Source organism: Anolis sagrei, chromosome 2 (genome assembly GCF_037176765.1).
Source record: "Anolis sagrei isolate rAnoSag1 chromosome 2, rAnoSag1.mat, whole genome shotgun sequence".
Classification (NCBI taxonomy): Eukaryota; Metazoa; Chordata; class Lepidosauria; order Squamata; family Dactyloidae; genus Anolis; species Anolis sagrei.
Window position 1 is genome coordinate 147,222,214 of NC_090022.1, and position 12,674 is coordinate 147,234,887.

The following is a 12,674-nucleotide window of genomic DNA, read 5'->3' on the forward strand; positions in this document are numbered from 1 at the left end:
GAAGTTTGAGTGACTGAGGTGGCAGCCTCGCGCAGGCACCGAGGAGAGTGCAGTCAGTCCTCCTTGGAGGCTGAGAGGGAAAAGGCGCGAGGAAGGCAACCCAATGAGAGGCTTCCGGGATGGAGAAGGATGCCCCAGAGCTGACGGACTGCGTGTGTGTGTTGTCTTCCAACTCGAAGAAGGGGAGACTGTGAAAGAGAGGAGCGAGGAGTGGGCGGAGCCAGGCGGCGGGCGAAGGCTCCTAAGCCCCGCCCCTTTGTGCTCTGCTCTGCCCTCGAGGCGGCGGTTGCGAGGCAGGAGCCCGCCGTGAGACTGGCTTTGTCCCAGAAGGGGGCGGGCAACTTTTCGAGGCAAAGCGCCGCAGCGCCAAGGCGACGGCTGAAGGGGGAGGAGCCCCGTCGCGCGACGGGGGCAAGGGGCGGGGCCGGCGCGCGAGAGGGAAAGCGAGAGAGAGAGAGGAAAGAAGGAAGGAGGGAGGCGGCGCGCGGGGCCCTTCTTGGAGCCGTTGCGTGCGTGCGTCTCCGTGCGCGCGGAGGGAGAGGGAGCGGGGCGCGAGCCGCTCCCGGACTGTCTCCTCCTCCTCCTCCCCCACCCCCTTCCTCCTCCTCGCGCACCGCGTGAGGCGCCTCCCTTCCCCCTTCCTTCCTCTCCTTTCCTCTCCTCTCCTCTCCCTTCCCCCTCCCCTTCCCCTCCTCCATTCCTCCCTCAGCCTGCCTCTCTCTCTCTCCTTCCGCCATGGAGGAGGCATCCCGGCTCCTCGCGGGGCTCCAGGCTCCTCCCGGGGCCGCCGGGGACCCCTCGCCTCACCGGCTCCAGCCCCCGCCGGGCTCCGGGCTCCAAGACACGGGGGACATCTTGCAGCAGATTATGGCCATCACCGACCAGAGCCTGGACGAAGCGCAGGCCAGGTGAGCCGGAGCCCGCCGGGGACATTTTGTTATGACTATTTGGGGAAGGGGAGATCTCTTTGTGAGGGCCTCTGCGCCTCCCAAGCCCACTTTGGCCTGCGACGGATCTGCGAGGGAGAAGGAAGGAAGGAAGCCCCTCCAAATGCGTGGAAAGGGGCCCGCTTTCAAGTGAAGTCTTAATGTTTAGGAGGTGGGTGTTTTGGGGAGTAGGCCCGGCTGGGCAGGAACTGTACACACTGGAAACTTTGGACCCGCGTGAGTGTGGGCTTCTCGTTCAGAGTCGGGGTCTTTGGGTCGCAGACAAAAGGGTTTGGGAGCCGGGATGCGTGATCTTCGGAGTCCCTTTGTACCTGGCTTGGCTCTGTCCCCAGCTCGGACCTCTTGGCAGTTGTATCTGTATGTTGTACATTTCTAGGCAAAATCCTAAAGGACTAAGCGGCCCTCAGAGTTGGGTTTTTGCTCCTGAAATCAGTTCCAGGAACGCAGGCTTGCCTTCTCTGAGGACCCTCCGTTGACATTGGAAATATTTATTATTTTATTTATGTTTATTTACCACATTTATATCCCGGCCTTCTCAGCACCAAAGGGGACTCAGGGCATCCTTACAAAGGCAACAATTCAATGCCATATATGAATACATTGGTAAATGGTAAATAAATAAAATCATTAAAACCGGCCATTTGTAATGTCCTTCTATGATATGGCAATCACCAGGTGACTTGAGGGCCACTGGGTTGTTAAGGGATTAGTCATTGTCCAAGTGCCCCTATTCGTTTCTTTGGAGGGATATATAAACTAATCAGGATTATGTTAAAAGAAAGAAAAGGAAGAGCGTTATTCAGGTGCCCGCTGTTCTAAAGACAAGTCAAAAGCCATCCCGTTATATTGGCACTATTTGTTCATTTGTACAGACCAGAGCTGGCATAACATGTTATTAAGGGGCAAAGGCCAATGAAGATGCTTCTCTTGTTTGAATAGTACCATGGTCAGTACCTTTGATGGCAGCGTTGAACTGAAGCATTCTCTCTGAGTATTGACACTGGGCGAATGTAAGTGAGCCTGGATAGGTTTGGTAGGAATCCTGAATGCAGTGTAAATTTATTTATTTGTTTATTTGCTTCGTTTATACCCCGCCTTTCTCAACCCTGCAGGGGGACTCAAAGCGTCTTAAAACTCAGGCAAGATTCAGTGCCGTTTAAAACACAACCATAAAACCCATCCCATCAATTAAACAATTAAAACAGTTGAACAAACAAAACATAGAATAATAACCGATTAAAAACGTATAAAGTGCATGATACTATTCATCCATAATCCTTAATCCATACATAATCCATAAATGCAAGCATACATGAAAGATAAACTCTAGATTGGGGATGAAAACAGTTAAATGGAATGACTTCATATCAAGGTAGTCAAGTTGTGTTCTGCTAATGACCTTTCTGGTTTTGGATTTGATACAGTAAACAGGTTGCAGTATTCAGTTTGTTGCCACTCGTCCATTCGATAATCTTTGGGAATAGGATGGTGGATTATTGTTGGCTACACAACGGTGCAGAATTCGTGGACAGGGGGAAAAAAAACCAAGGTGAGATTAGCACTCACCAGTCATACCAAGAAAATGAAGGTAGCAGAGGTCTGTCTTGCTGTGATATTGAGAAGAACTCAAAGGTTACTAGTTATTTCTGCATATGGCTAGCAGTGAGAATGCCGCCCATAAAAATTAAGAGAGCGGTCTCCTCCTTATCTTGGCCTAATTTAAATGTGTTTAATTTGACTTAACATACATTTATTTAATACTATTTAGCCTACGTCTTCTATTAAGAGCTGCATCAGAGCATAATTTAGAGTTCTCTTTCATACCTCAAGGCTCTGAAAAGACTGAGTAGAAGAGGAAAGGGAGGAGCATTTGTATCTTCTTGAATTTCTGATTAACTCCTATATATAATGTTCTGCCTGGTTACTGGTATAGTGCAGCATTGTACATAGAAGGAAAGATTTGCTGTTGCCCATAAAACTATTCCTCTTTCCGTAAAGCCCATTCCACATCACTGAGTTCATGCACAGACTGGCTTTGCAAACATGTCTATAAATGTTGGAACCCTCAAATATTTTTTACAAACACTATTTCTTATGTGAATCATTTGTGAGGAAGGAGAAGGAGTAACAATTTGCCTCCCTGTTGACTTTTAAGTAACTAGGCAAGTGGCTACTTTGAAATGCTGTAAAATGGCAAAGGCTGTCTAGGGTCGTTTTCACAGTGCACAATTACACAGAACACCTTTTCATACTATTTTAACTGCCATGGCAACATGCTGTGTAATTTTGGGGTTTGAGTTTAGTGAGGCAGTAGAATTCTTTTAGTTAGAAATTCTAAATGCTTCATGAAATCACAAAACCCGGATTCTATAGGATGGAGTCTGGACAAAATAGTACCAAAGTGCTATAATTGTTAACATGAAGGAGACCCCAGCCATGTTGCTGTACCACTTTTCTAGCTGGAAACATTGATATGGTGTTAACCTAAAGTGGATTGAATGATGGCCTGGTAATGTGTAAAGTCAATGACAACTTCATTCAGTATGCATAGACTTTGGCAATCTGCTCTAATTTGTTCGCTATCCAGTGGTATAAATGCATAAAATATCAGGTAATTCTCCTTTCTCATCTTCTATTCTGTAGGTACTCTCAGTGCAGTTTGCTCAGTTTGCTCTGGTACTTTAAATTGTAGGCTAAAGTGCCAGAGCAGATCTAACACCAGATTTGGCCATGGTGGTCCATGCCTTAGTTACTGCAATGCACTCTATATAGGGCTGCCTCTGAAGACGGCTCAGAAGCTTCAACTAGTACAAAGACAGGCAGCTAGGCCGCTGATAGTTATAGAGATAATTTGTTTCCAGGCCCAATTTTTATTACCTATAAAGCTCTGCACAACTCAAGTCCTGCCTATATATGTGACCTCATCTCTCTCCCCCCCCCCCCGTATAAATCTGCTCGGGCCATATGATTGGCTGAGGAGGCCCTCTTCTCGGTCCCACCTCCTTTGCAAGCGAGGCTGGTGGGGATGAGGAAAAGGACCTTCTCAATGGTGCCCCTCCCCCCCCCCCCAGGAAGATTAGCAGGCATCCACCCTCACGCCGTTTAGGAGGGACTTGAAGATCTGTTTATTTAAATAGGCTTTTGACAGTGATTAGTCAATTTCTAGGATATGGATTTACGGTAGTAAGCCCCTTTCGAGCTCATAGGAGTGACTGTGTTTTTAATTTAATGTTCATAATTTTATTATTAATGTTTGTTACTTGATTGTGTTGTATTTTGTGTTTTATATCATTTGGGTGTTTTATTAATTGTTTACTCCATTTTATGTATTTTATTGTATTGCACTTACTGTATTATTTATGTTGTAAGCCGTCCCGAGTCCGCTGGGGAGAGGGGGTGGGATATAAATAAACTTTTATTATTATTATTATTATTTATTAATTAAACATATTGCTAATCTACATCTCATTTTTTCTTTTGAAATGGTAATTCAGAATTCCTTCAAGTGCTAGATATTTCTTAGATATCTTTATATGGTCATGTGAACAAACAGATTAATAATCCATCTTCTGTTGTTTTTGCTGACAGACTGGTTAAAATAATGAATTACTATGATTTCCTAATTACAGAGTGTCCAATCCTGTCCCCTCCCCATTGTTTAAGGCAAAACCATTTGCCATAGAATTGGCTTGTAAATAGTTACTTGCCTGGTAGTCTGTAAGGATTTACATTCATCTTCTGGACAACTGAGGAATAAATATTTGTAAGTTGTAAGACTTGATTTTTTTTTTGTAAACTGTTTTTGTGCTCCATATGATTAAGGCATAAAAGGCATCTGTGGACAAACTGAGGAAACAATATTGTTAGCTAATCCTTTTGGTGAGATTTTTTGTTATTTTATCACAGAGTGAATAATTTTTTCTTCCTTAGATAAGAAATTTCAAAATATCCTAATATGGAATGTACATAGACAATTCATAAACAAAAAAGGATAGAAGTAAAGCACTCACTATTTTAAAAATCCCTACACAATTTCCAAATTTGCATGGCCATAATAATGTGACTTTTAAAGTCACTAACTATAGTCTAATACAAAACCATATGCACTTATATCTGCTGAAATCAGTGAATTTCTCCATGCTTTAATTGATTCATGTAATAATAGAAAAATAGATCTAAGAGGTACATGAAGTTTCAATATAATAAGCCTAAGACAGTTACATAACAAAGTTTATGGTATAGTAAAACAGAGCAACTTGTTCTGTACCATCAGATTGACTCTGACATGATAATTCTGTCAATTGATTTTTTTCCCTTGGTTAAAATTTATTGAGAGAAAGTGTGCGCCCTTGTCTTTTGCTGAGGCTGAGAGTGGGATGACTTGCCCAAGCTTTCAGGTAGGCTTCCATAGCCAAGCAGGGTCATTTGTACAGAAATCTGGTCTCCTGGAATTGTGTTGTAACATTCTACCTTTTCTACATACTGGCTCTCACATTACCTTATCATTAGGCACTCCAAGAAAGTTGCATGTTTGCTGCTTCAGAATCTACTTGGGATTATTAAATCCCAGTCAGAGTATACTTTATTATAAATACAACTTGGTCTGGAGATTGAAAATGTTAGAAGGAGCAAAATGATGCTAACATAGTTGCCTTTTATAAGCACCTTTTTATCAGTAGTCTGTAAAGCAATGTTTTGCTCTAACAATAGAAATCTCAAGTATTTTAATCATAATACTGGTTTCCTCCCCAGAAACAGTATTCTGTGCTTGCATAATTTAGATAGCTGCACAGAGAAAGGAAAGGAAAAAGCATGACCAGAATACTAGTGCATTTTATTTCAGGGCTGTCTGGCAGAAGAACACAGGCCTGTGTGAAAAGCTCTTCTGGAGTCTGCCTGATTAACCCATGCCATTGTTAGAAAGTGGAGGGGGACCAAGGTGTTCTGTTTAATGAGATGCCGGATTCAGAAATGCATCCTCTTTTGGGAGCATAGCGACCTCTCTTGTGTTTCTCATGGGACTGAAATTAATTATGGGATGTAACTAGCCTGATATAGGGACAGCATAGCAATATGAATTTGCATTGTTCCAGCTACTGTCTTTGCTGTGGTGCTATATGTGGTTTGGTGGTAGAATTTTCATGTTTTGATTAATAAAATGCAAATACCTTAATTCCCATTTATATGTGTCACAGGAACAACACTGTGCACCATGCAGAATACTTCTTTTACAAAAACTGCCTTGTCTTGAATTAAATTTGGTAAAGTTGATAAAAACCCTTAAAAAGAATTTTATTATTTTTACTGAATTACAAACAGCCAGAGAAACTAATAAATAAACAAAAATATTATGTATAAATGACAGATATTAGTAATGGAAAACATGTACTGCAGCTATCGCTCTTCAATTGTAAGCAATGCTTACAATTGGATATGATGGCTAGTATTGATGGAAATTGCAGTCAAACAACATCTGGAGGGCAAATGACATACATAAATATACAAATGTTCTGGTATATAATTGGGGTGACAGAACTGATTAGAGTTTCTCTTTGTGTGCATATGTGTGTCTGTATATGTATGTATACATGTACACTAGTAAAAGTTATCATTTCATTATAGACCTGTGTCAGGTTGACTAAGCCCCAATAAGGTGAATAGAACTTGCTTTCTAGTAAGTGTTGTTAGCATTTCAGATGCCATGCATTTGTTCCAAAACACTTGTATAAGAGTAGCATACCTGCAGCATTGTAGATAAAGATCTGGTTTTAATTCTGCATGCTTTGGTTGATTTATGCAAGATTCATTAAAGCACAATATACTTACATGACAAACTTCATCCATGGTACTATAAAACAAGGCGAAGTTATATTCCTTCAGATCAATGCTGACTTATGGCAGCTCTATCATACCCCTCCCCCTCCCCAAGATTTATTCAGAAGGGGTTTTTTGTGGCCTTTCTCTTGGCGTGAGATAGTGTGATTTGCTCAAGGTCACTAATGGACTTTCTTGGCTATGCAGGGATCTGAACCCTAGTCACCTGAAATCTTAGCTTAATACTCAAACCACAATTCCATATTGGCTTAATAAAACAAAGAAACACTGGGTGTGTTTGGCTGTTTCACAAAGAGATTTCCACATTTAAATTCTGCATTATAATTTAATACACTGTTTTGAATCCCTCTTCTAGTTCCTCCTTTGCTGCTTTCCTTCCTTTCTCTCTCAGTTCATTCATGTATTGGCTCCCTGTGGTTTGCTATTTATACCAAAATACATAAAAGGTAGCCTACAAGGAGAAATATGATAAGTTATAACGTACTTAGACAGCAAGACATTAGCATGTTGAACAAGTGCAATAATTTCAGGTGCTACTTGAATTATAGTTGGGGGAATCTCTCGTGTTCAATTTGGTCACCAAGTTTCAAAGAATTCGTGGAATGACAAGACATCAATTCTTAGTTCTATAAGGAAAAATTCTGTTGATTTATCAAAATGTAGTCATGCCCAAGCCAGAAATTTGTAACTCTGGTTACGTGTGAATATATGTGGAATCTAATTCAAATAGCATGATCATAGCGGTCTGATTACAATATGATACATTCTGTTGTTCTCTGTGTAGATGATACTTTTATCAGCAACTTAAGAGTCTTACTAAACACTCCAGTGCTTATCTAGGAGTTGGTCATTTGTACTAGGCACATGGTCCTTGTGTACTGTCAGTGTGAATGCCTTGTTCAACAGAAGTCTCCAGTCCTTTATATGTATGCAAAATTATATTGCTTGTGGAAGTTAGACTATTGTAAACTTACAATTTGCTAGAGGAAATAAGATTTTGATATAGGTAAAGCTTGGCTTTTGCCTTTTTGTGAACCAAAACTACTGTGTTTTAAACTCAGCAGGGTGCCACTTTCAAGGAGTGGAGTGTCCATGGAAGCAGGCAATTTATGCCATGTTTTGTTAAGTTTGTTATGCTGGACCGTGCTGCATGACTGCTTTGAGCTGTCGAATGTGTTCGATGAATTCACCGTAGTGTAGGGTTATTTCTTTGGAACAGATAAAGGAGACTATTTTCAAGAGTAGAAGATACCTAAGTTACCTGATACTTTATAGTTCACAATTATAATGTGTAAAACTTTAACAGGGAAACCCTCACAGAGAGCAAATTTAAAACCGAGGTGGCTAATTCTTACCCACCCTCTCCTTTGCTATGTTATAATGTGGCTTAACAGTTCTCTACAAGATTTTATGATGTTTGGAATATTGTGATCAAGAAGCCTTCCTATCTCATCCATCTAGAAAACTTTTCCAGTGAGGCTTATAGGAAAAAATAGTAAAAATATACAATGATTGAGTCAGAGCAATAAAAGCTAAAAGCAGCAGATAAAAAGAGAAGCATAAAACCGACCCCTGGGAATAAAATGTCACCTCCGAAGAGCCTGAGATACGTTTAATTTTTTTTTCTTGTTCCAAAATGATATCCTGGTAGGTAGGCTTGTGCACGGATTTGGTTTGGTTGGTTCCCTTTGGCCAATCCGGCTGGTTTGGTTGGTCATAATGGCAAGAGCACAGCTGCCATGTTTTTTCAGTTCAGAACAGGCCATGTGGCTGCTGGTCATGGCTTCTCATCCCCTATTTGACACCATGAAGTGCATGGGAAGCTGCCACATGCTGCTTACATAGGGTTTCCCTGTGAGCCCTGCCTGTTGGGCCAGTCAGAATGGAAGAACGCCATGACATGTTTTACACAATCTGTGTCTATTGCTGCTTGCTCTCAGCTTTATTTTTTTGGCTTGGCTTGACTTCTTTCTAGCACTGAATCTTTTTGATTTTCCATATTTTTTCCTTTATTTTCTTGATTCTTTTTATTTAGTGGAACTGATTGGGAGTTGGGAACGTGCAGGTCAGGTGGGTGAGGTGCGCGTGTGTGTTTGGGGATTTGGGAGAAAGTAAGAGCATCTCTTTGCTCTTGGTGTGCTTTTCTTTAGAAATCTTTGGCTTGCTCTGAGAGCCTTTAGTCACCTTTTAGCTTCTTTTTCTCCTCCCAATCTTCAGAAAATACTTTAAAAAGATGTTAATAATAATTATAATTAATAATAATCCCAGCAAACAAAAATAAAAGTCTCATTCTCAGAAAACTACCAGTTACTTACCTACCTATAATTTCTGAATTTCAAGTAATAATAATAATAATAATAATAATAATAAGTAGTAGTAGTAGTATTGGCTGTTTCTTGCCAGTAGTACTAAGAACAACTGCGAACCTTAGTTTTGGGCTTCAGCCTGTGGAGAAACATTGCCAGAACCCATCATCTCCCCTCCTCTACTTCAGAAAATACTTTCAAAAGATAATAATAATTATTGGGATTATTAATAATAGTAATCTCATCAAACAAAAAGAAAAGCCTCAGAAAACAACTATCTACTTACCTACCTGTAATGGCCTGCCAACTACTCCGCCCCTGACTTGAAGTCATCCTTCTCCCCTTGTCCCTGAGCCCCTCTATTGCCCTTTTTTGGGGCTTCATCTTTCTGAATCAGTGAAGCTGATGATGATCTGATCTGAACCACTAAGACTTAAAATAATATGCTCCAAAAACATGCCCCCCCCCCGAAACATGGCTAGATTTCCCACAATACATTTTGAACCCCCCCCCCCCCAGTGAATCATACAGGAATGTTTTTCTCATAAGGGGACAATGGTTGCTTGCTGCTGCTGCTGGCCTCTTCCAGTATGTTTTGTGAGAACAAGAAATGCAAAAGCTTTGGAAGAAGTTGCTTCCTGATGTTTTTTATTAGTAAAGAAGAAAGTGTAATAGTGGAGCTCTGGGCTGTGTGATGTGAAAGTGCATCTTTGACATTTGGCAGGAAGGAATGGTGCCCTGCTGCTGCTCCTGGAGAAGTTACAGGGTGGGGCCAGCAGAGGGATACCTTTTGGGGAATTTTTTGAAGGAGATTTTATTTCTAGAAAGAAAAATTCCTAAAAGTCAGGGGATGAAATTTGGTGGGCTAATAGTGGTAGATGTATCCCCCAAGTGTGGTCATTTTTATTGAGATAACCCTAAAAATGATGAGAAAGGGAGCCCGGGGAGCCTTCCCATTGCGGGTAATAGGCCAGATCTAGCTGCATTTTTCGGCTGCACACTGAAAATGGCTATCCAGCTACCCGCCTGTTTTCAATAGATGCGTGAAAACGGATCTGCGGGTCTCCCGGCCAGCAGAAACGGATCAAGGTTCAGCCGAAATGCACATGCCTACTGGCAGGTGCCAGATGTGCCTTCTTGAGCTTGGTGCCACTACCAAGAAAGCCCCTTTCTTAATCACATCAGCTTTATCTATCCAAAATGGTTAAAAAGGACAGTGGGAATTGATGTCTTACAACATCATATGGGCCATTCGATCCTAATCTTTTGAAAAAAGTTTTCCCTACGTGTCTGTGCTGTGAATGCGCAGTAATGGTACTCTCTCTGCGCATGCGCAGTCACATCCGGAATCTTCAGTTAAAATTTGAAAGAAAAAGCGGTTGGCCCCGCGCACACTCCCCAAGATAGCATAAATAGCCCGCGGCAGGCCAACCGCCTCCAGATCTCTTCATCCGCGCTCTCAGCAGCAAGTCCGGATCTTCCTATTGCTCAGATCTACTTATTACTAATTATTATTGTTACGATGTCCCTTACAAAAGGATTTAAGCGTTGCTCTGCTTGTCAGAGTAATTACCCTGACAATGATGCACATTCGCTGTGCATCGCTTGTTTGGGTGAAGGACATTTGTCTCAGGCCTGCTCCATATGCCAGTCCTTCACCCCACAGACAAGAAAAAATAGAGAAATTCGTTTAAAGGCTGCCCTTTATGAAAGGGCTCTTCTCCCTGTAATGGCTAAATCTACTGAGCCAAAAAAGAAGAACTTACCTGGTCTGGCGTCCCAAGAAAAGCCAGCGAAGAAAACGAAGAAAACAAAGCATGTTGAGGGCAAATCGGCCGCGGCGAGGCTCCCGAAGCAAGCGGCAGCAACCATGGCCGCAGCCCCTCAGCTGGCCCCTTTGGCTGAGAGGGGAGAAGAGACTCCTCCACGTGGCAATGCAGAGGAGCCGGCAGGAGCCTCCGCTCGCCTCGTGCGAGCACAGGAGGATATTGAAAGTGAAAGAGAGCCGAGATCGGCTGCAGCACGCCCCGCGCGTGCGCGGGAGGAGACCGGCGTCACGCCGCCGATGCCGACGCTCTCGGCGCCGGCTCCTCCCACTGCCCAAGGGACTGCCTCAGAGGAGGAGCCAAGGCAAGCAGCCTATGAAGGGCTCCTCCTATCAGCTGGCGCGAGTGCTGGGGATTTAAATCGGCACCGCGCGAGCTCCATGCAGCCTTCCACATCGGGGATGCCAGGCGCTGGGGCCCCGAGTCGGCGCCGTGCTCGCGCTCCATCCCGTAGGAGCAAGGGCAAGAGAAGGCGTCGAGATCGCTCCAGTTCCAGTGACTCCTCCTCCTCTTCCTCCTCTTCATCGTCCAGCTCCTGCTCTGATTCATCCTGCTCTGCCAGGATGCGCAGACAAGCTCATGCAAAAAAAGTGAAGAAAGCCTCTTCTTCAAGGCTTTCCCGTCGGAATGATAGAGAGCTACCCCTCCCTCACCCAGGATTTTATGAGATCACACCTCAAGGGAGATTCATCTATTGTGGACCACCACCATCTATGCCCCCTACTCAAGAGAACTTACGTCCTCCTAGGCGTCGTAATGAGGACTATAGACTTGACAGACAATTAGCAGTACAAGAGAAAATCCCTGGGTGCATGAGAGATGAGCGCCAGGGATGTTATTATTCACAAAGGGGCACACCGTTGCCATCTGTCTGTGAGGATCATCATCCACATGACATTATTGACTCAGATGCTTCTGAGGAGATGATGGAGGCCCCTAATATAGACAATGATAAGGAGCCTAATGGGGACCGTCTGGATGATTTTAATAAATTTGTGCAAATGATTGGGAGGATGATAACTGCATTAAGCATTCCTGCTCCCAAACCTGTTTCTACTGTAGAAGACCATATGTTTACTCCTGAGGAACAAGACAATTCCTCTCCTACATTACTCCCAACTTTGCCATATTTGCTTAAGTTGACAAAGGTCCCTGACATTTCCCCGTCAATTGCCCCAGCTATTCCTAAGCGGGTTGACCTTTTCTACAAAGTAGACCTTTCATCAGCGAATTGGATTGCCCGCCCCACTGCTCCTAATACAGTAGTGGCGGAAGCAGCTAGGTCTAGAAGGCCTAAAAAATTTTCTGTGACACCACCAGACAAGGAAGGCAAAAAGATTGATTCCCTCGGGAAGAAAGTGCATATAGCTGCGGGGTTATTCGCTAGGATGGCTCATTACGCCACCTTTATGAGCGGGTACCAGAGTTTTCTCTGGAACAAAGTCCTGCCTTATATTCATCTCCTGCCTGCTGAAGACCGCCGTCTTCCTAAGGCTTATCAGGAAGAAGCCCTTATTCTTTCCAAGTTTCAAAAAACTTTTGCCAAACATATGGCCGAGACATCTGGGAAGCTCCTAGCCACGGCCACAGCTATACGTCGTCATGCGTGGTTGCGTGCTTCTTCGTTATCAGAGGAGAGTAGGTTGTTGGCAGAAGACCTTCCAATGCATGAGGAAGGTCTTTTTGATCCAGCAACGGATGAGAAAATTAAGCATTCCCGTGAGGTTATGCAGGCGGCCAAATATCCCTATCCATATTCT

The 12,674-nt window shown here is 43.3% G+C and overlaps 1 protein-coding gene across 1 annotated transcript in view; it reads left to right on the forward strand.

Annotated features, from left to right (window-relative positions):
- Positions 1-440: 440 nt before the first annotated feature.
- PBX4 (PBX homeobox 4) overlaps positions 441-12,674 on the forward strand; it is a 46,500-nt gene continuing 34,266 nt past the window's right edge. The window contains exon 1 of the mRNA XM_060763861.2: positions 441-908. Within this exon, the coding sequence (XP_060619844.1) occupies positions 736-908 (173 nt within the window). The 5' untranslated portion in view covers positions 441-735. The remainder of the gene's footprint in view (positions 909-12,674) is intronic.